The sequence below is a fragment of the Anoplopoma fimbria genome, chromosome 13, assembly GCF_027596085.1.
Source record: "Anoplopoma fimbria isolate UVic2021 breed Golden Eagle Sablefish chromosome 13, Afim_UVic_2022, whole genome shotgun sequence".
Lineage (NCBI taxonomy): Eukaryota > Metazoa > Chordata > Actinopteri > Perciformes > Anoplopomatidae > Anoplopoma > Anoplopoma fimbria.
The window spans coordinates 10,399,598-10,426,711 of record NC_072461.1 but is presented as its reverse complement, the minus strand read 5'-3'; the positions used below and the strand labels follow the sequence as shown (position 1 = coordinate 10,426,711).

At 39.8% G+C, this 27,114-nt stretch overlaps 5 protein-coding genes and 1 pseudogene across 5 annotated transcripts; 3 read left to right on the top strand and 3 right to left on the bottom strand.

Annotated features, from left to right (window-relative positions):
• The first annotated feature begins 83 nt into the window (after positions 1 to 83).
• On the top strand, positions 84 to 3,605 carry LOC129100826 (transcription factor BTF3 homolog 4-like). The gene is made up of 6 exons (XM_054610336.1): positions 84 to 227; positions 1,090 to 1,158; positions 1,278 to 1,391; positions 1,541 to 1,742; positions 2,630 to 2,689; positions 2,968 to 3,605. Exons 1-6 carry the CDS (start codon positions 99 to 101, stop codon positions 3,012 to 3,014), a joined length of 621 nt encoding a protein of 206 aa, XP_054466311.1. The 5' UTR covers positions 84 to 98; the 3' UTR covers positions 3,015 to 3,605.
• A 2,551-nt stretch (positions 3,606 to 6,156) lies between these two features.
• Positions 6,157 to 10,695, top strand: si:dkey-88e18.2 (interleukin-12 subunit beta). Its single transcript, XM_054610335.1, has 8 exons — positions 6,157 to 6,235; positions 6,488 to 6,569; positions 6,661 to 6,918; positions 7,186 to 7,291; positions 7,412 to 7,599; positions 8,222 to 8,370; positions 8,457 to 8,567; positions 10,388 to 10,695. The coding sequence occupies exons 1-8, from the start codon at positions 6,233 to 6,235 to the stop codon at positions 10,547 to 10,549; spliced, it is 1,059 nt and encodes a 352-aa protein (XP_054466310.1). The 5' UTR covers positions 6,157 to 6,232; the 3' UTR covers positions 10,550 to 10,695.
• Positions 10,696 to 11,757: 1,062 nt separating this feature from the next.
• On the top strand, positions 11,758 to 14,760 carry LOC129101480 (protease-associated domain-containing protein 1-like). Its single transcript, XM_054611316.1, has 5 exons — positions 11,758 to 11,967; positions 12,190 to 12,290; positions 12,428 to 12,537; positions 13,310 to 13,477; positions 13,579 to 14,760. The coding sequence occupies exons 1-5, from the start codon at positions 11,892 to 11,894 to the stop codon at positions 13,697 to 13,699; spliced, it is 576 nt and encodes a 191-aa protein (XP_054467291.1). The 5' UTR covers positions 11,758 to 11,891; the 3' UTR covers positions 13,700 to 14,760.
• Positions 14,761 to 17,179: 2,419 nt separating this feature from the next.
• On the bottom strand, positions 17,180 to 18,251 carry LOC129101864 (mu-type opioid receptor-like). Its single transcript, XM_054611817.1, has 2 exons — positions 17,365 to 18,251; positions 17,180 to 17,237 (listed from the first exon to the last, which is right to left on the bottom strand). Exons 1-2 carry the CDS (start codon positions 18,249 to 18,251, stop codon positions 17,189 to 17,191), a joined length of 936 nt encoding a protein of 311 aa, XP_054467792.1. The 3' UTR covers positions 17,180 to 17,188.
• A 3,655-nt stretch (positions 18,252 to 21,906) lies between these two features.
• Positions 21,907 to 22,842, bottom strand: LOC129101863 (uncharacterized). The gene has a single exon (XM_054611816.1). It carries the CDS (start codon positions 22,840 to 22,842, stop codon positions 21,907 to 21,909), a length of 936 nt encoding a protein of 311 aa, XP_054467791.1.
• A 2,239-nt stretch (positions 22,843 to 25,081) lies between these two features.
• LOC129101862 (trace amine-associated receptor 2-like) lies at positions 25,082 to 25,962 on the bottom strand (annotated as a pseudogene).
• Positions 25,963 to 27,114: the final 1,152 nt, after the last annotated feature.

The window sequence follows — 27,114 nt, the reverse complement described above, 5'->3', positions numbered from 1 at the left end:
GGTTATTGTTGTTCGTGATTTTTGCGACTTTAAAAACATGACTAGCCTCATTTTATAATTTAGAAAACACTGGAAATTCAGATTTACATTAACTTATTATGCGCACGTATGTTGAAAAACTGCGGGCCCATCCGGCGAGTTATCGACCTGACGGCGTCACTTCCTGTCCTCGCTCCTTTCTCTGTGCTTCAGTCGACTGTGTGACCCGCGTGTTTACACACTCCCAGGTCAGTTAACGTCTCTGGCCTTATTAAGATGCCCCAGCCTCGTTACTTGACTTTGTAGAGAAATAATAATTCCCCGAGTCACACCACGCGCTGTGGAGGAAACGGGCAGTCATACAGGAAGCTAGCATCACTTTGAAGGGCCCCGAGCTAGCTGCCTAGCTTGGCTGGCTAACAAGCCGACAAGTTCAGTTGTCATACTTTCTGAGAACCCTGGTCAAGAATAATGAGCCTTTCATTTTCGATGGCTGAAAGGTCAAACATGAGCTAGCAGCACATCTCCTCGTGAGTGCACACTGGGGAAATGAAGCGCGTTACGTTTGCGTCACAGAAGGAGCCTAACGTGAACGGAGCCACGAACTTTAGCCGACCACCTCTGTCTGATTCACGCAGAACTTGAGTCAGGACTGAAAAGTGTGCAGCTATTTTTGGGCTTCTGGCAGCTGTGCATTCATGTTCGTTTGCTTTTGCCAACATGCAAATCGACCGTGTGGGGGATTTAGGGGAGTTTTAAGTTTGACATTTGATTGCAAACCCAGGTTAGCTAATGGACTAAGGAATTCACACATTAGGTGCCTGCAGTTTCCATCATGAAGTGCAGACTTATACACCATTTTGCATATTTCTCTATAAGTGATTCTCATTTTAAGATCAAACTATTAGTATGCATCTAGATGAGCGAATATGTTAGTAGAAAACAGAACCAGGATGTCATAAATTAATGTGTCATGACTGTGGTTGCTTTCAAGTGTGTTTTCATATGACTCCCAGCTCTGTCCAGTTAAAATTAGTAATTCCCCCCCAATGGCTTAAATTTGTGTGCAAATATTAAAATTTGATGTGTACCTGCTGTTTTTTGTGTCAGATGAAGGAGTCGATAATGAACCAGGAGAAGCTCGCCAAACTGCAGGCGCAGGTCCGCATAGGCGGCAAGGTGAGTTGGAATACACTCCAGGAAACGTCTTAAAAAATACAATAAATAAGTGATTTCCCCAAGAATTGTATCACCAGGTTATTGGTTTATGTGTTAAAACTTGTTGTTTCGCTCTGTAGGGGTCAGCCCGCAGAAAGAAGAAGGTGGTGCACAGGACAGCAACAGCAGATGACAAGAAGCTGCAGTTCTCCCTCAAGAAACTGGGAGTCAACAACATCTCTGGCATTGAGGAGGTACAGCAAGTTCTTTCCAAAATGCCCGGCAATAAGTGCACGGACGCAGCTTTTTTTTTTTATAGATATGCTCTAAGGACAGGGTTCTCTCTTTGCAACTGATCTTTTAACTCTTCAATTCCCTTTTTCCTGTTTGTGTTTTACATTAGGTGAATATGTTCACAAACCAGGGGACGGTGATCCACTTCAACAACCCAAAGGTTCAGGCCTCCTTGGCTGCCAACACCTTCACGATCACGGGGCACGCTGAGAACAAGCAGCTCACAGAGATGCTCCCGGGAATCCTAAACCAGCTGGGCGCCGACAGTCTCACCAGCCTCAGGAGATTAGCAGAGACCCTTCCCAAACCAGGTACCAACACAGGGCTGTTGGCGGCGATTCGTTGACATCATTGATAACAAAAAGTTCTGCAATTTTCGCCGCAAGAATTGGCTACCCCCGCTGGAAGAATGCATTAGCCCAGGAGATCAAGCTGCAGCCTTAAAAAACTTCCCCCTCCATCCTCTAAAGCTTTGAATAATTTTAGACAGAGGGCCAACAATTGGATGCTCTGTGAGCATTGCAAATTGGAATAGCTGCATACACTGCTGCTTATAACAACATTAGAAAGATAAGCATCCCAGAGCGCTGTGTCAAGACTGTAGCGGCAGCAAAACAGCACAGTAGTCACTTAAATGTATTTTCTAAATGTTTCTTTATTGCCCCCCCATGTTTAAAGTAATTTCTGCACTGCTGCTGTCATGGCAACTTAATGTGACGTTACACTGTGCGTCATCTAACGTTGTTTTTTCTGTATAAATAAACAGCCATGTGTGAGGGAGACAATGTCTTCAGTTGATGTTAGAGACTGTTGTACAGTCTGTAATATATTTCCCTTGTCCCACACTGATGCAAAACTACATCTGATTATCTTAACCGCATATAACTCCAGTGATGAAATCAATTGATATAACCATTTTAAGTTTTAACTCAAGTACTTAAGTATAAATACAGATCCTCCAGTTCAGGGAAAGGGTTGCTATGACAAACAGGGAATAAATGAATATATGCGTCACAACAATCCTTTTGATTTAAATCAGGTATCTGACAAATTACTATTGGGACTATTATCTTGTTACATTTGTTTGTTTTTTAGGAGATGATGATTGAATAGAATATTGAAGTAATATTCAATATCATGTGTCAGTAGTTTTGTGTACTGTCTGTCTGTTAACAGTTTGTTCTTCTTCCCCTCGCAGTGGGAGAGAACAAAGCCCCCATGGTTGCTGCTGAGGAGGAGGAGGAGGATGAGGTTCCAGGTGAACAAATTTACACATCCCCTTTTAAAACAAAGAGCTGCATTCATTCTATTATTAATGTTAAATAGCAATAGAATAGATACATTATGGACTGTTCATAACAGGCCGACCTAGACGTTTCTGGTCCTTCTGGATTCATTCACATGGCTGATATTTTTTGGTTGTATTCATCTTTAGTAATTTAGTTTCATTTGTATGCCTTATCTTTTACTCACTGAGACATTTTCTTACTTTTTCCTGTGTTCCACCCCTCTTTACCCTCCTGTTTCCATTCTCAGATCTCGTTGAAAACTTTGACGAGGCCTCAAAGGACGAGGCAAACTAACAAACACCAGCAAACATTTCGAGGCCCCCCTTGGCTCACCGTACTCAGCAACACATATTGTAATTGTTCATCTCTGAAACCGCTCTTGGGCTATTAACAAAAAAAAGTGGCTTTTTTTAATCACAACTTTGATAAATGGGCTAAAATTGACTTTTTTTTTTTTTTTTTTTTTTTTTTTTTTTTTTACGTCAACTGTTCACTTACCCTCTTGTTCGATTTGTCTTGTTCTGCAGTACAAATTAGATAATTTAATTCAGTGGAATGTGCAAACCTTTCTCTTTCATGCACTGCCTCTCCTCCATTGGGATGCACAAACATCCAAAATGTATCAGTGGATTGAATCATGTAATAAAAAAAATTACACTCAAACAAAAGGCATTTTGTTAGTTCTATCAGATTCAAACTCATGATCCACGGGGGATTAGGAGATGGAAATCAGGCCAGTGCTCCTCCTATTAGGGAAAAGTACAGAAGTTGCTATTGCTTTTCATAATGACACATTCTGGAAGCCCAAATGTCTTTGAGTGCAATGTTCTCCAAAATATTTTCAAATGTTTTGTATTCAGATAAAAATAAAGCATATAACTCCTATTTACATACTGTTTATTAAACTACAAGTGTGGCAAAAGCAGCAATTGGGCCAATTATTCCCAAATTGAAAACTAGCAGCAAAAAACCAACACGATAGCCTCTTTATTGGATGTTTGTCAGAGCTATGTCGTCGTGAAAACAGCAGCAGGAGTTCATTTTTCGTCTACTGTGCTACACAAACCTCCTGGCCCAAGACCTCGTACCTTTTCTGTAAATCTATAAATCGCTGAATCTCTGGCAGAAACCACAAAATCCAGAGATTAAAATTCCGCAAAGATAATGTATTCCTACATCAGAGGGATTTTTACAGCAGCACCAAGGTGACTTCATCTCTGGCATTACCCTTAAGGCAGGGTAACTTTTTTGGCGTGACTGAATATCATATCAATGCAATATGTCTGTGATGCTCAACATGTGGCCAATCCATTCAGGGAAGTCATTTCTATCATGTTAAATGGGTTTAAAAAGGTTTGAATCAGGGGCACAAAAGCACTCAGATGGTGGTATATGATGAGTTCTTAATGTCTCTGTCTATATATCACATCAATTTAATGTGATTTTTGATAGCATGGATGTTGAAATGGTTTTTGAATCCTGCCTGGACTGAAGTGACCTCAGAGCCTGGTTTAGACAATGCTCTTTGGTCTCGGGGATTTGTTTGCAAGTAACACATTGTATTGTCTGGGACTTTGTTCACATTGATTCAGAAGAATCAATGATTCAGAAGAAAGAAACCAAGTTGGGTGACTCAAAACTGTCTTAAGATGTGAAATATGTGAGAAAAAAAACAGGCAAAACTGAAACAACTTTTGAAAATCCCAAAGACTAACTAGATCAAATTTTAAGTTTAGAGGTAGAGCAACCTATTTACTGTGCCGGCCACCAACACACACAGTTATGTTTCTTCCTGGTCCATTCAGGTCCACCTGTATGACCCATTCTGTCCTCCATCAGTAGATCAACTCCTATATTTACCTGCTCTGCATTCATTTTTAGGACTTTGTGATCATAGTTTTTTGAGTGTGAACATTTCAAATGGCTAATATTTTGTAGCTATAGATTATTATCAATAATATGAGAATTCACCACAGTCGCTGTGGTTCAATACTGAGAATATAGACCAGGAGAGAGAGGTTATTGAGAGTACATTCAATTAGCAGCAGATTCATGAATAATGCTATTTACGCGTTTAAGGAACTGAAACCTGAAACCAACTATTTCTGTTTGAATGACCAGACAGGTTTCGCAGAATTTGACCTTAAAAATGCAGTTCCAACATGCTTGTCATACTGTAGATGATGGATTCTAAGAGAACTAAGAGAAATATCGAACGCAGCCCCCAAATTTGTTTACCGAGGAAGTACTTCATGGTCATTTGACACGTGGCGGGATCAGATGATTGTTTTGATGATCTGTGAGGTTGAACAGAAAGTGCTTTTTTTTATTCAAGCTTGACATTTGGCCGGACAATATTGGGTTGCCCCGTACATTACTAACGGGGGAAAGTCCTGGTGTCAGTCATTCTCTTTCCCTGTGCAAGTGTGTGTGTGAACGTGTGTGAACGTGTGTACATTCATGGTCTTTAACTTTAGGAGCATTATATGTCTCACAGTGATGGGGGGGGGAGACGGACTGTGACCAGTTAGTCTGGGTCATTTCTTGGATTTTAATCCAGGACACAAAAATGACGTTTTTCAGTTAAATGCCCTATAAATTGCTTGTTTTGCGCTGCCAGTAATTTAAAATATTTTTTATCATTGACAGAAACTGTAAATACTGAAATCTGAGAACGTACAACTACTGATTTAATGTAGATATCTTAAGGACCAGTTGGTTTCCACTGGACTCTTTCAGATGTATCACTAATTAATCTTTAGATGAAATGAACCTTTCTGAATCTAAAAAAAAAAGTAATAACTTACAAGAAAGGGGAGATAACTAGAGAGAGACCAACAATAATATCTGTAGAGTTTCCATTCCATTCCTCTTTATACTGTTCCCAAAGGCATGATGATATCTGTATAATTCATTTTGTAAAATAAGGATTTAAGTTTTAGGGGTAGGTTGTAGGTTTGGATGGATAAGATTTGCCTCAAAAATAAGAGATTGAAGATCAAATGTATGTGTGTGCCTTTTGTGTGTGTGTGTGTGTGTGTGTGTGTATTCGTGCGTGCGTGTGTGTGTGTGTGTTTGTGTGTCTGTGTCCCGTTTGTCTGATTCCAGATATGTTGTATCTCACATGGGGCGTTAGGACCGCGGTATTTCAAGTTAAAAAGGCGGAGGGCAACCCCCCGCCCCCCCACTCAACACCCACACTTCACACTTCTTATCTCCAACTCGCCTGTCCCTCACTCGAAACTCACACTTTATCTGTCTAAAAAATTTGACATGCAAAGCAGTGCCTAGGAAATCATCCACCACCAATCAGCCCTTATCTGTGTTTAATGCACTACTCAGTTTCTCTTACGCATCCAAAAGGTGTCATGACGATGATGTATACAAGCATATAAAAATTATGCTCATTGGGCAGTTGAAGCACACAATCCTCAGGGTTACCACTGCTGAACTTCTGCTCTTCTGATTTGTCGTTCTCTTGCATAGGTTACTTCAGTGTAAACTCATCCAAAATGGTAAGAAATAACTATTGAAATTCAAGATGCTTTTTTATCTGCCAATTGTTTTGTTTTTTTATTGGTAAATAATAAAACAGGGAGTGAAGTACCAACTTTGCAACTTTAGTCATTTTAGCATTATTATACCACATATTCTCAACAAAATTATAATGTAACAAATGTTTCCTTAATTTAGGGGATAATTATTGAGGTTTTAATGTTAGGAATGGATTCTTTTTCAATAATCCCCTCCTCTTGCTGTTTCCTCAGAAGACTTTGTCACTGATGTTATGTGGGCTTCTGTTCGTCAGCCTCACCGGAGCACATGGACTCAACCTCTTCCATGAAAACTGTAGGTCTTATTCCACTCCTTATCATTATTCTCCCTCATTATCTTGAATGGTTCTAAATCTCTTCATCTTGTCCTGTTCATTAATGTGCAGACGTGGTGGCGAAGAGAAACGACGCCAAGTCGGTCACACTGACCTGCCGCACGAAGGCCAGCGGAGCCGTCACATGGAAGTTTCACGGTGATGCGCTGGAGGACGTCGACCTGGAGGACAACTTCCAGCAGACGGGTCTACACCTGGCCGTGTCGTATGTGGACACCCCCATGTTGGGAGAATACAGCTGCTGGAGGGGAACGCAAATGTTATCATCCACTTATCTGCTGCTGGAAGGCGAGGAGGAAGAAGACTCGGGTGAGATGCTGCTCGGTTTCATTTTTCCTTTTTTCTGCCGTTCATGTGCTATAAATGTCAGAGAGTCCTCGCAAATAGAGGAACTTATTGATACATCCAAAATGTGTAAAGTCGGGAAACTCTGTGCATTTGGATGGACCAGGATGATGACTCTTTGGGATGAGGACAGAAACAGAAACCTTATACGATTGCACCTCTGACATTTACCTCTTTGTTTTTGTTGGTTTCTATTAAGCCTGTATTCACTCACATTGTTTTTTCTTGTAGATTCTCTCTCCATCAGTTGTCGGGCAAAGTCCTACGACTGTAACTTCAGCTGTGACTGGACCCACAATGGACAAACAGCAGTGCGCCTTGGACTTGGCCATGACTGGTAAAAAAAAACAACAGACAAATTACTATGTAAAAGTATTGCAAATAGTTTATACAGATGGACCAACAAGCAGACAGAATTGAGCCTTTCTTTTCTGTTTTTACCACTCGCCCCCCGCAGCAGTGAGGGTAGAAGGTCGTGTCACTGGAACAGCGGCGATCAGCTCGTAGACGGGAGATTCCATTTCGAGCTGTCTCACTCGCTCTCGCCATACGCCGAGGAGAGCACCATGCTGGAAATCACTGGCGAGGCCATCGTCGACCTGTCCGTCGTCAGGAAAACCAAAAGATTTTACCTCAGGGACATCGGTAAGCGAAAAGAAAATCACTGAAAAGTTTTGTACTGGGGCTGCACAGTGGTGTAGTGGTTAGCACTGTCGCCTCACAGCAAGAGGGGACCCGAGTTCAATTCCCGGACCAGACGGCCTTCTGTGTGGAGTTTGCATGACCAGCTTGGGTTCTCTCCGGGTTCTGCGGCTTGCTCCTTCCTTGTCTCTATATGTCAGCATAGACTGGCGACCTGTCCAGGGAGATCGGCTCCAGCACCCCCGCGACCCTTAACTGGATAAGCGGTTACAGAAAATTAATGAATGAATGAAATGAAGTTTAGTACAAAAGATAGTTGATTCGCTTGTGAAGGATAAAATCAAATATTTTGAATTCAAACGATAAGTGTGCATTGTTCAGTAAAGTCACTTTCTAATGAATTATGAGTGTATTTTCTACATAAAAACTGTAATGACATAAAATTCTGTTTAAAATGAAATTATTTTCAAATAATTAACAGTTACAAAAACTTCTGTGATAACTTCAAAGTGCAACATTTCAAACTCAAGTACAAAAAAGAAAAAAAGGCAGGTTAATAAAAAAAAAAGGTTTCCATGATTCCTTACTGATACAGTTTTTTTCGCTTTATTTTTCTTCCATCCAGTTCAACCCGATAGTCCCCAGATTGTGAAGTGTCAGGAGGGGGAAGAGGACCTGAACGTGACCATTGACCCCCCGTCCAGCTGGTCAACCCCTCACAGCTTCTTCAGTCTGGAGCACGAGATCGAATACTTGTTGAAAGACAACGGCAAGGTACGCACAAAGTCCTTCGGTCTCTGCGTGTCCATCAGTAGCATTCTCTTGTCTTTTTCTTACCATGTGACCTGTCTTACTCTTAGACTGGACGTTCCTCATCCATCCTGCTGCCGAAGGGGATCAGCAAGCTGAGGGTTCGCTCCAGAGACTCGCTGGTGCTCTCAGCCTGGAGCCAGTGGACCGCCTGGAAAAATGTAACCAACTGATGCTTTTCAAACCCACCGCTGTCTTCTCCTGCTCTTTCTTTCATCCTTACATGTCCAAAATGTCTGTTCATGTCCCCTCACCTACTGTTTTTTTCAATGTGTCTCTGGCTGTCTCCCTTTTTGGGCAGTCGCACACTGATGGCTGAGCGATAACACAGACCAGAATAAGTCTTTAAGCTTTAGGACAGAAGATCAGTATTCACTGTTATTATTTATTATAGTTATTTCATTATATATATATATATATATATATATATATATATATATATATAATACAAAATAAGTATAATTAATATTATTTATATTTATATTATGTATTTAAACTATTGATTTATTTATCAATATTTATTATTTATTCTACACCAGAGGTCTTAATGGGGGGGTAGTTCTGTGATTCAGTGATACCTGCAAAAACTGTCAGGGGGTTTCATTGAGCCCAAATCTTATAAAATGGGGTTCCGTGACATTGAAATCCACGGAAATCCACACATTACATCATTTCACACGAGTATCCAGATGAGTCTGCTCATGCGACAGGCCTTCTCACGATATGCTTCTCTGCCCTCTGTATTTCTGTACAAGTGTGTTGGCGTTTCTGTGTATTTTGGTGGTTTGGCGCCTTGCAAGAACAAGCTATTAAAAGAGCCTTGTGCTTCCTTCCTTATACATGTTCCTTCTTCATTTATGTGTTTCTCATGTCGTGTGTACAACAACTGACCTTAAATTAGAAACCCCCATTGGATGCAAGCAGTATCAGGCAACATTTATGTACTTTATGTATCTGGAGGTGGACAAATTATTAGAAACATAAGCTACTGTATAATAATAGCTAGACAAAAGATTGTACTTTTAGTTTCTAATCACCTTTATGTGGTTCACAGTATTCCAGTAACACGTATAATGGGTGTCTTATTTGATCATATTGGCTAGTCACTGTTAAAGTTCAAACAAATGAATCTCTTGGTAAACAAGTTACTCCTTATGGAAAAAAAAAAGTTTTTGATTATAATATTTAACTGTTTATAGTTGGCAATGAATGAGCAATAGAAACTTCCCAGGACTGAATACTTTTTAATTAACAAGTTAAAACCAAAAAAATAAGTGTAACAATTTTTTCACCTAAGACCGTAAGGAGAACAACAGTACTCTCTATCTCAGCAGTTGTCAGCTACAGTGTTATTCTAATATTTTCACTTTATACTTTAATATCATAATTCAACAGTGATACAAACGTTCTGACAACACAGGCCCTCTCAGACACCAACTAAAAGTAGCAAACTAGATTGGTCATAGAGGACAAATGCATTGAAACCTAGGATTATGTTATCAGTTGCTGTTTGAAATTCCATATTTTACTTTGGGTTGGTCAGGTTAAGAGGTACATTTTGCCATCTATTATTCACTGAAATTGGTTAACATGCCAAAAGACGAACATAAGAAAATGCTAAATTTGGTTTAGATACTCCTAAATCTTAAAAAGTAAAAATAAATATATTGGCTGGCAGCTTATTAACAGGCAAAGCCATCTTTCCCTGAGAGTCTCACATAGAAACACCCGGAGCAGAGCTTACTTCGCTTGAAGCTTGAGCAGTAAATTACGCTGTCATGCAGAGAAATAAAGAATAAATTGCTCAGTGTGAAAGTGACCAAACTAACTATTAAAGTTTTGTAACAGGAGTCATTCTTGATATTCATAGTCAGAACTTGCAGAGACTAATTTAATTTGACACGTTAAAGTTTGTAACCATTTCTTAGTCAATTTTCTTGTCATCATTTCAGGCCCTAATTTCTCATTTGACCCATTGCAGGTGAGAACAGGGACAAAGGACCTATGTAAATGCAAAAACAAAGCAAGATCTTGCTGCCCAGAGTTGCCACCTGGATTCTTGGACAAATGCAAGGGACGGGAGAAAAAAAAGAACAAAAATGCAAAGAAAAAACATGCAATTTATAAAGAAGATGCTCAATAAGAACATGCATTGTAACTGGGATTCTGCTGGTGTACAAACTTTTTTTATCCGGGAATAGTGGACACATATTGGGTGTATTTAACTGATGTTATTAAATTGTATTTGTCAAACTAAGATACAACATTGGGGATGGTGCAACACATATAGCCATGCAATAAATCTATACTTTCATGAAAGTAATATTGTTCAGTTTTTGTTTTAAACTATCTGTATTTTATATGAAGGGTGGATTCATGGATATTATTTCTTTAACAATTTCTGAGCAGCTGTAAAACCGAAATATAGTAGGAACTTCATTGCTAAAAATTGCATTTAATTTATTCTCATGAAAATCTTGCAAGAGATTGGAAATTCAAGCCATAAGCTCCACTCTTTTTTTAAATGTCTGGGTAAATGCCCTTTTAATATAATAATAATGTAAATGATCTTCTTGAATAAACACATAAGTGTTGAACCTACATTGGTTTGGGACAAACAAAAAACAGCAGCGCTAAATCAGAATATCAAGTGGTGATGAGCCATAAATTTGGCCTTCAATAGTTATTACCCAATTTTGACACCCTGATTTAAAGAAAATCCCTGTGACAAAATTTGTAGGAGCTGTATTTAACATTCTGAACATTAATTATAGCTGCAAATAACTATTATCTATGTAAACTGTAAGGGAGCCATCATTTATTTTGGGAAATATGTTTTAATGCTTTCTTGACAAAAGTAAGATAAGAAGATTGCATGATACATGTGGACCCCGGAAGCTGGTAACTTAGCTTTGCATACTGATTAGAAACATTACATATTTACATTTATTCTATTTTTATTTTATTGCATAATATGTGTATTTATTATCTGTTTATATGTAGTTGAGCTGCTGCAACATCCGAATTTCCCCCATGGGGATCAATAAAGGAATATAATAATTACATGAGAGTATGTATCAAACCTCTCATCTTGTTTTCTGCAAGAAAACATAAAAACACATTTCCCAAAATGTCAACTCTCCATTTAATGTGCTTTATATCTATGAAAGGCCATAAAATCTTCTACCATGTAGTGTTCTATACTACACTGTAAAACTAAAGGCTACACATGGCACAGAGAGCTGGTTGTACAAACGAACGAGGGGGCCGAGGGGGCCCAACGGGCTCATTTTTGCCCCGCGACCACGCAACAGATTAATCCGGCTTTGCAAGATACGCATGCGCATGACAAGAACCGCGGAAGTGCCTGCTAACCTGCCGCTCTGTGGTTGAAACAACAGCAGCTAGCCTACAGTACCGCATATGGACAAAAGCCGCACAGGCTCGTCTACGTAACGTCGAGGAGCTCTACTAATGTCTTGAACATGGCAGCGGTTGTTCGGACGGCAGCTTTGTTTTTGTACCTCTGGAGTGTTTTCATGCAGTTCAGTCGCATGTCAGGTGAGTAAGTTAAGGGGCGGGGGCTATTTTAAAAATGCTAATAAACAGCTAATTTAGCTTACGGGTCGTTGCTACAGCAGCTTAGGGGTTCGGGAGTCTTTTGTTTGAGAGGTAGGGTGAATTACTATCTCATTTCACCGTGTGGCTGTGTTTTACCAAACAAGCTGATGCAGTCATTCACAATCTGTGAGAAAAGCTAGCTATTTTTCTGGTCTGTCCTAGGTCTTGGGATCAATGAGCTGCTTTACTTCCGGGTCATCAGTCCAGAGGAGATAGGGTACATCTTCAGCGCAGCACCTGCTAAAGATTTCGGAGGAGATTTTGTGAGTGCCCCTTTTGTTGTTCTACCCTTCTATTCTATGAATTCAACATTTGTTGGCCACGGGATTCTAGAAGCCTCACACACGCGCACGCTCACCTCCTAATCACGTTCCTCTCCTCTGCTTTGCCCCCCCCCCAGACGTCATCGTATGCTGAGATTCTCCTCGTGCCAGCAGACCCGGCAGACGGCTGCTCGGAGTTGGAGGACAGGGAAATCTTAGAGGGACAAGTAGTGTTGGTGGAAAGAGGGTATGCATGTCTACACGTACACCTGTATGAGCAAGGATGCTTTGATGGAGCTATTTAGTAGTGGAGGGGGTTGGGGATTGAATTGTAGATGTAGTCTAATATTAAGCTCCTTGGTGAATATTGGCTTTGCCTTCTACCCCTCTTAAATCTAAATGATGCTCCTTCAGTTGTAAAGATATTTGAACATAATTGCAGCAAGCTGATATTCTGGCTTTTCCAGAAATGCCAAAAATCTCATGTGTCCCGTAGAATATCCAGTGTAAGACCAAACCAAGCATTGCTTAAATATGTATTTTAAGAGCCAGAATTACACTTGCAGAACCCACTCAGAATCAGAAGCTGTTTATTGTACGTTACACATGCAGTGAATTCGATGATGTGATTGTTTGGTGCGTGACATCAAACAGTAAACGCAGTGCAATATTATAAGACATCATTTTAAAATAGAAATAAAATGTACAATAAAATATGGCAAACAAATGAACAGTTCGTTTTAATGTACGAGTATGTTAAAACAAGTATATTATCATAGTGTCTTGTGTATATTATTAAAGAAAAGATGTGCAGGGGTGTATAACTCCGAGAAATTGTCATGGGGATGCAAGTGTCTGAGTCCGTGCAGGCTTTGGTTCCTGTGGGAACAGAACGGTGAAATGATGCCACTTCTGCTTGTAAGTTAGGGGGAAGATGCTTCGCTTATGGAATGTTTAAATCAAACTGCCTCTTCGTAGCTCCTCATTCTTCTTTCTTTGTTTTTGTGTGGGCCCTGCAGAGGTTGCTCCTTCGTACAAAAGGCCCGACACGTGGAGGAAGCAGGCGGCAAAGCCGTCCTGATCGCCGATAATGCAGCGGACAATGACAGCCAGTACCTCGACATGATCGCTGACGGAAGCGCTGCCAATCCAAGCATCCCTGCTCTGTTCCTGCTGGGACGTGACGGGTAAGACGCATCACTCAGACCTGTTTTTATTTTAGATAACACAATACATTTTGGGACATTAACAATCCCCTCCACCCCCCCTCCTTTTCCATGTATTCTAGGATGATGATCAGACGATCGCTTCAAAGACAAGCATTGCCGTGGGCTGTCATTTCCATTCCTGTCAATGTTTCCTCGTTGGCCTCGTTCCCACTCAAGCAGCCCCCGTGGACACTGTGGTAGAAATGACGCGCACCCACGACTTCATGCAACGCCTCAAGCAATAAACATTCTGTCATCCACTTATATCTTGTCCACCTTGAAGACACCCGCAGCCTTGCAGGGAAAAGTCTTCAGTGTTGGGTAAACAAATTTACAAGCCCTGGTGGTGAACAAGTCAAAGTAGCACATGCACACATGGTTATGTCGCGCTTAAACACACGGCATAGGCCCGAGGGGCAAGCCTTTTTATTGCTGTCTAAATGGACTCTTTGACCAGAGCTGTCAAACCAGGTGAGGACAGACAACTTCAGCAAGACACAAGCATGCTTATTCTCAGTGCCCAGCTGGTTTTTAACATAATGAGTCTCCAGGGATTTCTGTACGATGATTTGTTTGTGAAACTGGAAAATTGTCATAAATATGACTCATATCAGATTTGGGTGCACCTTCTTTTTTTTTTTGCCTTGACAAACAGTACAAGCTGTTATGCAGGCCGCTAGGAAGGGAAAACAACAACAACAGGCCCCTACACTCTAGCCCAATACAGCATACCAGGAATGTCATCTCACTGTAAAATGAAAATAAACTACTGCTAATTTGCATGGATTTAAACAGGACGGCACTCTGACCCAAATGTTTCTCATATTTGGTAAATATAAAGTGTTTTTTTCTTGCATAAAATCATGTATTGCCTTTCTGAGGTACAAATCTACACAACTTTAAAGTACCACATCTGTTTGCTTGTGCTTGAAGCTTGAAACGGGAGTCATAAAGTGTTAAATTTCTGTTCTTAGTTGAACTGTCATTTTTTTTTCTGTATCCCACAAGGTTTATTTTAGACAAAATGTTAACCCAATGACCTGTTGGTCCTAGAAATGTATTTAAAAGACTCTTTTGGCTTTGAAGATGTCCACAACCCCGTATGCAGCTTTTCTCAACTGATATAACCTTCTGCATCAAGTTGCGTATATTTCTGTTATTTAACATTTAAGTCACTTGCTTTAATTTTTACAATTTACAGTGGTTTTGTACAGATAGTTTACAGATATTAGAATGATCACATTAAACTTACTGGACTTATACATCTGCACTTGCATTTTATTGGACTTTCTGTTACTTGCAACTTCTTTTAACATCTTTAATTTCCACTGCCCATACCAGTCTTATTGCACCTCCATGGAGGGACCGTTTTCATGTCAGTTTTTCTTTGTCTTCAGAGCAAGGGAGTAGGTTTGCACGTGGACGGTATGTACAGGTCCCTACAATTATTTTGTATACGTAGATTTTTTTTTTCCTGAAATATGATTTCTTTCACAAAATATAATAACTACTCTCGATTTTCCGGAGAACACATATATATGTGATATGCTGTGAATGTGAAAAAAAGTTTTCAACATGAGCAGAAATCTTTCTAAAACACACATGAGCTATTAAAGTCCAGGGTTTTATAAATTAAGTAAAATTAATCATATTTATCATTTCGGTCTATAGGTGCCATGTGAACATTTAAAGAGGTTAAATACATAATACAGAAAAAGGAAATCATGTCTACAGATGTGTTGACTCAGCAGAGATAACATTCAATTTGAAAAGTTGATTTGCAGGGTAATAAATATTTGAAAGGAATAAGAATGCCAGAGAGCCTTTAACTGCATTATGTTCTATTATATTTTTATATTTTCAACTAGTGCCTAAATTTAGTGTTTTCCTTTACATAAATAACGACATTTCGACCATAAATTGATTAAGAAAAATTCACCAAACGGCAGGAAATTAAATGTATCGCGCTCAAAATGTTTCGTGGGGAGGACCCCCAAACCCAGATGTGTGTCTCCATCAATGCTGAAACCAAACCTACTGCCTTGCTTCAGAGAGCTTGAGCTCGGCCAGGGACTCATTGCTAATATCACTTGAATTGCTTGTTTCTTTTTGCTGAAATGTACTATATTTTATGTGTGAGAACGTTTGAGTCTGCCAGATTGAGTGGCTACAATTAGTTCTCTTCACTTGAAGATCAAAGCAGAGGAGAAAAAGATAGGCTTGTATTTATTATTGTTTTTTCAGAATGGATTTAAAGTACAAACGTATATCAGAGAAGTCTATTAGGATTAGTATTTGTCTACCACTCAGCATATGGGGAAGGTTGAAGTAGCATATCATTGCCTTAAAATGTGAAAGACTTTTCCTTTGACCATTTTCTTTTACATTTTCTGTTTGAAAAAAGGGACATACATATAATAAATTAAAGATATTCTCACAATTATAACATTTTCTATCTAGATAAACAGTTTGTGGACTCGGAAGGGTACTAAATGAACTAATAGCTCACTAATGTTTTAACCTCTGCGCTAAGATTCCACCTACACCGAGCCTCTCAAAGGGTTTATTCTGTGATATCAGGTGTGTGTGCGTCTTTTAAGAACACATGTCAGTAATTAATATGCGCATCCTGTTAATCTGTCCATTCCTTAATGTTCAACAAGAGATTTAGACCCAACTCAAATACAGTAGAAATGTTTTAATCCTTTCATTTCTTCCAAGTTTATGAACACATGCTGAGGAGGACGGCGTCTCTGCGCCTTCTTGTCCTTAATTATTGCGCATCTTCAACATACAGGCTGTTGCTCAATAGGCCTTAAATCACAAACATGTCGATTTGTAGTGTTTTCGACCCAAATCCTAAAATCCAAGGACGACAGCCAATTATGCACGTCTCTCCTGATCAGTGGCAACTCGGTGTCCCGGTACAAAAAGCAGCTTTACGCACAAAGTACATTTACCACCACCTTAAATGTTGATGTATAAAAGCTTTAGGGCAACAGCAGCTACACCAGGAAAAATAATTCACTTTATATTAAACGAAACAAACGCCACAAAAGCCCAAATAACATGACTCTCCACTCTATTGTGTTTTAAAACAGAAGTTATTGCGATTTCAGCACCACAGCAGCGTGGACAGCGACACTGCTGACCGCAACGTAAAAACGTACCTGCTGGGAACTGATGGGAAAACATAATGGAACCATCAGTGATAAAAAAATTATGCTCTTTACCTCACTACACCGAATTATTCACTTGTCATGTTCATCTGGAAACTCACCAGTCTATCACTGCCCACCGGTAAATCCCTTCACACATCATTAGAGGAAATTTAAATGTTAAATGAATCCTTGTTAAAACAAATATATGAATATTATGACATATTTTCCACTTAATTTAAAATCTTTACTATAATTTAAACTTGTCTAATTGTAGGGTGGCTGGAAATGGAGAGTATAAACTACAGCTTACCATTAAACTTCTCAGAGCACAGCATATAATATAACATTTAATAGAAGCGGTTTGAGGACACATGGACCTTTTTTAGTACGACCTCGTAGAGATCTAGAAGAAGGCGGTGTTAGGTCGAAAACTCGTGGGATGATTTAAGTGGAAATAGAGAAAGACACAGAGAGATAGAGGCAAGATAAACACAGTCCATTACAGCTGGAGGAGTCCTCGGGTTCTTGATTATTTCCATGCCGTGTTGGTGTCTCCCTTCACGTGACAAGAGCCGACTCTGAAGAAATGGGCAGACATAAAATTGGATTTAGAATAGATTATACAAAAATATCATAGATAAAGATTGGATAAACATGGTAGTGACTTTTTTCATGCAGTGTTTTTCTCCTCCCCACCCCTGTTACCTCGTCTTGCATCTCGGACACACTCTGCCCCACACGGTCCTCACCAGGGCTTCCCTCAGAGCCGGACTCCCCCAGATGTACACGGACGGAGTGCACACCGCGTTGAAGCGAGCCATGATGGCGAACACATTGGTGGCCTCGTTCCTAAACGTCAGGCCTCCACCCAACACGAATCTGATGATGATATTGACAAAAGAGGGGCACCACAACACCAAGAAGCTTATGACAACAAAGATAATAATTCTCAAAGATTCCTTCTTGTTTTCCTTCTCGGGACCGGGAGGGTCTCTCTCGAGCTGGAACCTGGCGACCACGTACAGTTTGACGGTCATGACCACTTTGGTGAACACGATCATCTGGAAGATGACAATGCTGAACACGTACATCTGTATGGCTTTGGAGACCGGCAGCAGATTCCTGACGATCAGGTGCGCGATGTTGTAAACCCAGCAGTAGACGTTGACGCCGATCACGAACTGCCTCGTGATGAAGCGGCCGTAGATGTACGGGTGGCACACGGCGAAGTACCGGTCGAACTGCGCGAACAAGAACGTCAATATGTTGACCCCTAGAAGCGAGGGCAGGATATTATACGTCCCGTTTCTGGATGGATAGCCCTCCTGAACATCGAACAGACCGAGATAAAACACCGAGAACCCAACCAGAGTGTCACAGATGCTGGTGTTCAGCATGAAGAGGAACCTGTTCTGGAGGCGGAGGGATCTGGTGGCTAAGATGGTGATGACTACGGGTCCGGCCACCAGAACGACGGTGGTTGCGAACAAGAGCTGGAAAATGAAGATGAAATAATCGTCGGGACTGTCAAAGTTCACCGAGAGAGGAACTCCTCCTCCTGTCATAGAGTCCGTGGTGTTGGAGGGGAGCATCGTTTATGCGCAAACGGCGCTTTAAGTGCAATCTTTATTTTATGCGCTCCGTGAAAGTCCCCAGCCTGGATCTCCTGTCTCTTGAGATGCTGCGACCCTTTTTTTTTCTCCTGTTTTTCTCGTTCTCATTTTAACATGCAGTCAAAGAACTGTGTTTAAGGCAGATGCTAATGGCACCCAGGTGTCAGAAGACAACAACAACACATACACATAGATATTGTATATTGATTATGCATATGTTGCCCACTATATATGTTCCCTAAACCTAACCAAGAAGTTTTGTTGCCTAAACCTAACCAAACGGAAACTGAAAACTTAAATAATAATAATATATATTTTTTTATAATAATAATAATTACAGAATGGTATTGATGATGATGATAATAATATTTACGACAAAAATGATAATAATAGTATTACAAATAATGATAGTAGTAATACAAATAATAAAATAACAAGTCAACTAAGAAAGGACTTCGGTGTATTTAACAATAGGTCCTCATCCTGATGCTTCATTATAAAGATAATAAATTATAATGATATATGATACGTCATAATGTTAAGCGACTGATAGTTTAAAACCTAGAGTGTAAATTCTCAGATTGTCACCCACTAATTCCCCAACTTCACATCTTCTTCCCTCGTATTTATGGGTCACCTCACTGGTGCGACGTTAATGCAGAACTTTACAGTGTAAATCTGGATTTAACCAGCTGTATGTTGTTTGCCCGTATAATCTGGACATGATCGCATAGAATTGTGGGACGTATAATGTCATTTGGTAAAATTTCGATCAGGACAAGAGACGTTAAATTCAAATGACCTTGTCCTCTTCTTTATCTGTTTTTTGTCGGGTTTTAGATTTCAGCGCCAGGAGCTATCCCCAATGCATTCATGTGGAGGCCGATCATGAGTTTGACTCTCTCAGTTTCGGACGCGCCCACAACAAAGCAGTATGAAGACTGATAGGGATACAGTAGGCTTTTGAAAAGTAGTTTTTGGCATTATTTCAACGTCTTTGGAATATGAAAATGGAAATGAGATGAAGTGATCCTATTTGAACCTAAGGATTAACGAGTAAAATCCAGAAGCATGATGGATGTTACAGCCCGGCTCGCCTTCAAACTGCAATCTTGCCCATCTTATTCTCTTCAAAAATGTTCCTTATGCTTTTAATAAATCCACATGTATTGGAAAAACAGCATTTCACCAACACTCATGAATTAATTTGGTATTCTGATCCATTGGATGGCAATAGTTGAGCTGCGCCTTAAAGCTGGCCTCTGTTTGTCTTTCTTTTTTAATATTCTTGTTCATTAAAATATCTAATAAAATAATATCAATCAAAAAAATCTAATCAAAAACATTCATAGGATGATTGCAGTATATATACTTTTTGGTGGCCTTTATGGAGGCAGCCTGCTCTCCTCATGAATAGCTAAATTTAGACAGTGTATCCATCGGAGACAATGATCATGGAGACTGATTGATAACTAACGTCCCATCTCCCTTTCTCCTTGTGATCAATTTCAATTGCGTATAACTTTCCTATCGAACGATAATTTAAATTTAAAAAAATCAACACAGAAGTTAAATGATCTTTATACTTAAATTTCAGCCTCTTGCCACCACAACGAACATGACCATCCTTGTGGAAGAGAAACTGTTGTCAACAACAATGCGGAGCTGACCGAGGTCCTGAACATTCATTCAGTCATTCAGTCCATATTCTAACTCCAGTCAAGAGTCATTCTGTCAAATCAGCGTTTAATACACAGCGTACTATTTCTCCTGGTTTATTAGTCTTATTTTTTCTTCATGAAAAATGCTTACTCATTTAAATGCAGCCTGAAGAAAAACGTTCATTATTCATTTGTAATCCGAAAAAAATGTTATGACTCTTATGAGTCAAACTCGACAACAACAGGGCAATATGAAGACTGATAGAGTAGGTGTTTTAAAAAAGTGTTTTGCATTACTTTATTGTTTTTGAAATATGAGTATGGAAATAAGGTCAAGGGAGATCTTGAACTATTTAAACTTATAGATTAAAGAGTGAAGGCCAGCAGCCAATAGATGAATGTTACCTTCCGGCTCTATTTTTACTCGACCGAACCAAGTAGTCTTTTTATGCCTTCACCTAACCAGAATGCGAATGAAAACTGAAAAAATATTAATAATAATTATTATAATAATAATAATTATTATAATAATAGTAATATAGTGGTGATAATAATAATAATAATAACAACCACAGTAATAATAATAACATTTTAAAAATCCGAAGCCAATAAGTCCACATTAAAAAAATGACTTCTTACGGGACTCGGACGCCGTTGTACTTAACAGTATCCTCATCGTGATGCTTCATTATGAAGATAATACGTTCTTAAAATAATTGAAACTTCTTATCATTTGAGCAACGTATAATCTGTTTTGTTAAAATATTGCTGTGGACTTCAAACTCTATTTCAACAAGAGATATTTGATTTAAATGAACTTGTACTCTTTTTTTTTTTTTTTTATCTGTTCTTTTTCGGGTATAACATTTCAGCACCAGGTGCTGTCCACTGAGACCGCGGTCATCACATTAAAAATATCGGTTAGACTGTAATAATGCCGGTTTAATTGTGGTTTACGTGAGCTCTTACGTTATGAAAAGGGCTTCTATCATTTCAATGTAGGACTCAACGTTCAGTATTAATTTGCAGTCCGAAAAAAAAAAGTGTTAAGACTCGACCACAGTTACAGCAGTATGAAGACCAACAATGATTCAGTAGGCTTCTGAAAAAAGGTTTTGAATGACTTTATTCTCTTTGGAATATCAGTATGGAAATATGCTAAAAGGATCCCAGCAGCAAATGTAGGATGTTACAGCCCGCCTCCCTTCTTACTGCAACTTTTTACACCAACTTGTCTTCAAAATGTTCCTCTTTAACAGCGATCTACTGAGACCTAAAAAATACTTCTTATTGTATTCTAGTCTATTCAAATATATTATAAAAATATACATTAAAATAAAAGGAAATAAAACAATGGCAATGCTAATAAAGGACAACACACTACAGTTGAAAAATACAATATATATATATATATATATATATATATATATATTTATATAAATATAAATATATATATATATATATATATATATATATATATTTATATAATATATATATATTTAAAATATATATAAATATAAATGTATATATATTTATTGTAAAATTAAACACTGTGGCAAAGAACGATTTCACACATTTCTTATTACAGTTCATTCATTCATTTTCCGTAACCTGCTTATCCAGTTAAGGGTCGCAGGTGCTGGAGCTGATCTCAGCTGTCAATGGGCGAAGGCAGGGTACACCTGGACAGGTCGCCAGTCTGTCGCAGGGCTGACATATAGAGACAAACAACCATTCACACTCACATCCACACCTACGGGCAATTTAGAGTCTTCAATGCACCTAAGCTGCATGTCTTTGGACTGTGGGAGGAAGCCGGAGAACCCGGAGAGAACCCACGCTGACACGGGGAGAACATGCAAACTCCACACAGAAGGTTGTCCAGCCCGGGAATTGAACCCTGGCCCCTCTTGCTGTGAGGCGACAGTGCTAACCACTACACCACCCAGTACAGTTCCCTTAATTACATTTTTTTATTTTTTTTTAGTGATCTTTATACAGTCCCTGCAGTATGAGGCAATGTCCCCTGTTACCTCCTTGCATCTCGGACACACTCTGCCCCACACGGTCCTCACCAGGGCTTCCCTCAGAGCCGGACTCCCCCAGATGTACACGGACGGAGTGCACACCGCGTTGAAGCGAGCCATGATGGCGAACACATTGGTGGCCTCGTTCCTAAACGTCAGGCCTTTTCCTAACGTAAATTTGAAAATAATATTAAAAAAAGAGGGGGCCCACAACACCAAGAAGCTTATGACAACAAAGATAATAATTCTCAAAGATTCCTTCTTGTTTTCCTTCTCGGGACCGGGAGGGTCTCTCTCGAGCTGGAACCTGGCGACCACGTACAGTTTGACGGTCATGACCACTTTGGTGAACACGATGATTTGTAAGCTGACAATACTGAACACGTACACCTGTAGGGCTTTGGAAAGTGGCAAGAAACTTAAAACGATCGACTGACTATAGACGTGAAGCCAACAATAGACGTTGGTGGAGATAACCACCCGCCGGGTTATATAGTTCGTGTAGATGAACGGATGACAAACGGCGAAGTACCGGTCGAACTGCGCGAATAAAAATGTCATCACGTTCACCCCAAGAAGAGCAGGTAACAGGTTGAGGGTTCCGTTTCTGGATGGATATCTCTCCTGAACGTCAAACAGACCGAGATAAAACACTGAGAACCCAACCAGAGTGTCACAGATGCTGGTGTTCAGCATGAAGAGGAACCTGTTCTGGAGGCGGAGGGATCTGGTGGCTAAGATGGTGATGACTACGGGTCCGGCCACCAGAATGGCGGATGTAGCGAATAAAAGCTGAAAAATAAAAATGAAAAAATCCTCAGGACTGTCGAAGTTCACCGAGAGAGGAACTCCTCTAGAGTCTGTGGTGTTTGGGAGGAGCATTGTTCCAGAAACGTGCTTTGAATTCAACATATTTATATAGCTGGTTGTTAAGACACTGCCCATGTAAACCCGAACGGGTTTTTTCCTCGTGAGGCATGACCTCATATAACCTCTCATATTAATATTCAAGCGCAATCTTTTCAAATAATGACATTTAACTTTATTTTCGGTAAATCTTTTTCTTTATTTAGGCGTTGTCAAATAAAACTCTTTACAGTAGAGCCTATATTTGGGGGGGGTTTCAGATTTTTCAGGGAATGCAGATTTTTTGATAATGGATATTATAAAAAAGGATACAAAAAATAAATAATAGCATGTCAAATGTCAAAAAAGTCAAAGTTTTGTATGTAGAAAAAAAACATAGTATTTTAAAACCTTTATAAAAAAATCGTTGCATAGTATGTTCAAAAGTCATTGCATAATATGTCAAGAAACATCAAAAAGGTTAAATAGTTCGACAAAAAAATATATTATAGTATACTGAGAAAAAGACAGCAAAGTATGTCGAATTTACGTCATAAAAGTCATAGAATATGTTGAAAAAAATCGTCGTGTATAGAATGTCAAAAAACTATTCTAGTATGTGTCACTCGTAGTATAGAAAAAGTCAAGGAATATTATTTGGAGGCCGACAAAGAGTTTGACTCTCTTAGAGTCGCCCTCAACAGAGCAGAATGAAGTACAGTGATATACAGTCTGCGTTTTTTAAATGTTTTGACTTGTTTTATTGTCTTCGGTATATGGCTGTGGAATTAAGGTAAAGGGAGCTTGAACTCTTTGCAGATGAAATAGTTTTCATATATTTCTCCGTGTCCTTTAGTCAGCTTCAAACCCTTTATCACCGAATCCTCGATGCTGACCGGAGTCCTCGGTTAAAACATATTTTCACAGTAACTGAATCTTCAGAGCTCCTTCCTTTGTCGCGTGCCCTAAACTGCTCGTGTCAGGTTTACCACTGAGAGAAAGGGGTGGCTTTGTAATAGCAGAACAGAGGCCGTTTGACCTCTAACCTCATTGAGACACTGCCCATGCACACGGTCCTTATATCGTGGCTTTCACCGTGGCACGAGCCGTGGTGGTGAACAGATCGGCGGCCTCGTTCCCAAAAGCCCCCCGAACAGTAGCCTAGAATCTGCATGACTATACTGTGATTAAAAAAAGAAAAAGAAAAAAAGGGCCTATAGCTGCGATTCAGCACCACAGCAGCGTGGACAGCGACACTACGGGGATCTACAATGGCCGAAACATTACATTACATTACATTACATTACATTACAGTCATTTAGCAGACGCTTTTATCCAAAGCGACTTACAATCAGTAGTATATTACATATCATTCACCCATTCACACACTGATGACAGGCTACCATGCAAGGTGCCACCATCAGACTCTAACTAACATTCATGAAACATCAGTCCACACCGATGCAAGCCTTCGGGAGCAACTTGGGGTTAAGTGTCTTGCCCAAGGACACATCGACTGCCGAAGCCAGGTATCGAACCACTGACCCTCTGATTGGAGAACTACCTTGACAACAACGGAAGCATCAGTGATAAAAAGAAAAAAAAACTGTATTTCGTTTCAGCTAATGCTTATTATCTCAGTACACCGAGTTGTTCATTCACCATGTTCATCTGAACAGATATCACCCGGAGTCTAGCTGTCACCGGACACCATCATCAGCAGCAAATTACTTTACTGTATTTCAAATATAAACTGTATCCGTATTTCAAATGCATCTTACATATTACCCACTTTGTCTGACATTTATTTTTCTTTTTTTTCTTTAGATTGCCTTCGGCCTGAATAAAACTACAGTATAGCGTATACCACTTTACTGAATCAACAGCTAATTCAGATGAAGCAGTGGCACGACTTTGATTGAAACATGGCAGATAGTTGTGTTTGCATTAAAACTCTTGGAGCTTAGGTTGAGTATGCTTTCAATACAAATGTTTCAGAGAGAGAGAGAGACAGCAGAAAAAAATGGAATAAATCAAATGAACGTGCTGAATGGAGGCCTCTGGTTCTTGTTTATTTCCATGACTTGTTGGTATCTCCCTTCCCGTGACAGGATCCGACTCTAAAGAGAGATGTATAGACAATAATGAGCAATGGATGCAACAAAAAAATATGACAGTATGTATAGATACAAAAAAAAAAAAAAAAAAAAAAAAGGTTGGACATGGTATAATGCACTTTGCGTGCAGTTCCGCACAGTGTTTTCCATCCTCCCCGTTACCTCCTTCTGCATCTCGGACACACTCTGCCCCACACGGTCCTCACCAGGGCTTCCCTCAGAGCCGGACTCCCCAGATGTACACGGACGGAGTGCACACCGCGTTGAAGCGAGCCATGATGGCGAACACATTGGTGGCCTCGTTCCTAAACGTCAGGCCTTTTCCTAACGTAAATTTGAAAATAATATTCAAAAAAGAGGGGGCCCACAACACCAAGAAGCTTATGACAACAAAGATAATAATTCTCAAAGATTCCTTCTTGTTTTCCTTCTCGGGACCGGGAGGGTCTCTCTCGAGCTGGAACCTGGCGACCACGTACAGTTTGACGGTCATGACCACTTTGGTGAACACGATGATTTGTAAGCTGACAATGCCGAACACGTACACCTGTATGGCTTTGGAAAGTGGCAAGAAACTTGCGACGATCGTTTGGGCGTAGCACATAAGCCAACAAAAGACGTTGGTGGAGATAACCACCCGCCGGGTTATATAGTTCGTGTAGATGAACGGATGACAAACGGCGAAGTACCGGTCGAACTGCGCGAATAAAAATGTCATCATGTTCACCCCAAGAAGAGCAGGTAACAGGTTGAGGGTTCCGTTTCTGGATGGATATCTCTCCTGAACGTCAAACAGACCGAGATAAAACACCGAGAACCCAACCAGAGTGTCACAGATGCTGGTGTTCAGCATGAAGAGGAACCTGTTCTGGAGGCGGAGGGATCTGGTGGCTAAGATGGTGATGACTACGGGTCCGGCCACCAGAATGGCGGATGTAGCGAATAAAAGCTGAAAAATAAAAATGAAAAAATCCTCAGGACTGTCGAAGTTCACCGAGAGAGGAACTCCTCTAGAGTCTGTGGTGTTTGGGAGGAGCATTGTTCCAGAAACGTGCTTTGAATTCAACATATTTATATAGCTGGTTGTTAAGACACTGCCCATGTAAACCCGAACGGGTTTTTTCCTCGTGAGGCATGACCTCATATAACCTCTCATATTAATATTCAAGCGCAATCTTTTCAAATAATGACATTTAACTTTATTTTCGGTAAATCTTTTTCTTTATTTAGGCGTTGTCAAATAAAACTCTTTACAGTAGAGCTTATATTTGGGGGGGTTTCAGATTTTTCAGGGAATGCAGATTTTTTGATAATGGATATTATAAAAAAGGATACAAAAAATAAATAATAGCATGTCAAATGTCAAAAAAGTTTTGTATGTAGAAAAAAAACATAGTATTTTAAAACCTTTATAAAAAGTCATTGCATAGTATGTCAAGAAACATCAAAAAGGTTAAATAGTTCGACAAAAAAATATATTATAGTATACTGAGAAAAAGACAGCAAAGTATGTCGAATTTATGTCATAAAAGTCATAGAATATGTTGAAAAAAATCGTCGTGTATAGAATGTCAAAAAACTATTCTAGTATGTGTCACTCGTAGTATAGAAAAAGTCAAGGAATATTATTTGGAGGCCGACAAAGAGTTTGACTCTCTTAGAGTCGCCCTCAACAGAGCAGAATGAAGTACAGTGATATACAGTCTGCGTTTTTTAAATGTTTTGACTTGTTTTATTGTCTTCGGTATATGGCTGTGGAATTAAGGTAAAGGGAGCTTGAACTCTTTGCAGATGAAATAGTTTTCATATATTTCTCCGTGTCCTTTAGTCAGCTTCAAACCCTTTATCACCGAATCCTCGATGCTGACCGGAGTCCTCGGTTAAAACATATTTTCACAGTAACTGAATCTTCAGAGCTCCTTCCTTTGTCGCGTGCCCTAAACTGCTCCTGTCAGGTTTACCACTGAGAGAAAGGGGTGGCTTTGTAATAGCAGAACAGAGGCCGTTTGACCTCTAACCTCATTGAGACACTGCCCATGCACACGGTCCTTATATCGTGGCTTTCACCGTGGCACGAGCCGTGGTGGTGAACAGATCGGCGGCCTCGTTCCCAAAAGCCCCCGAACAGTAGCCTAGAATCTGCATGACTATACTGTGATTAAAAAAAAAAAAAAAAGGGCCTATAGCTGCG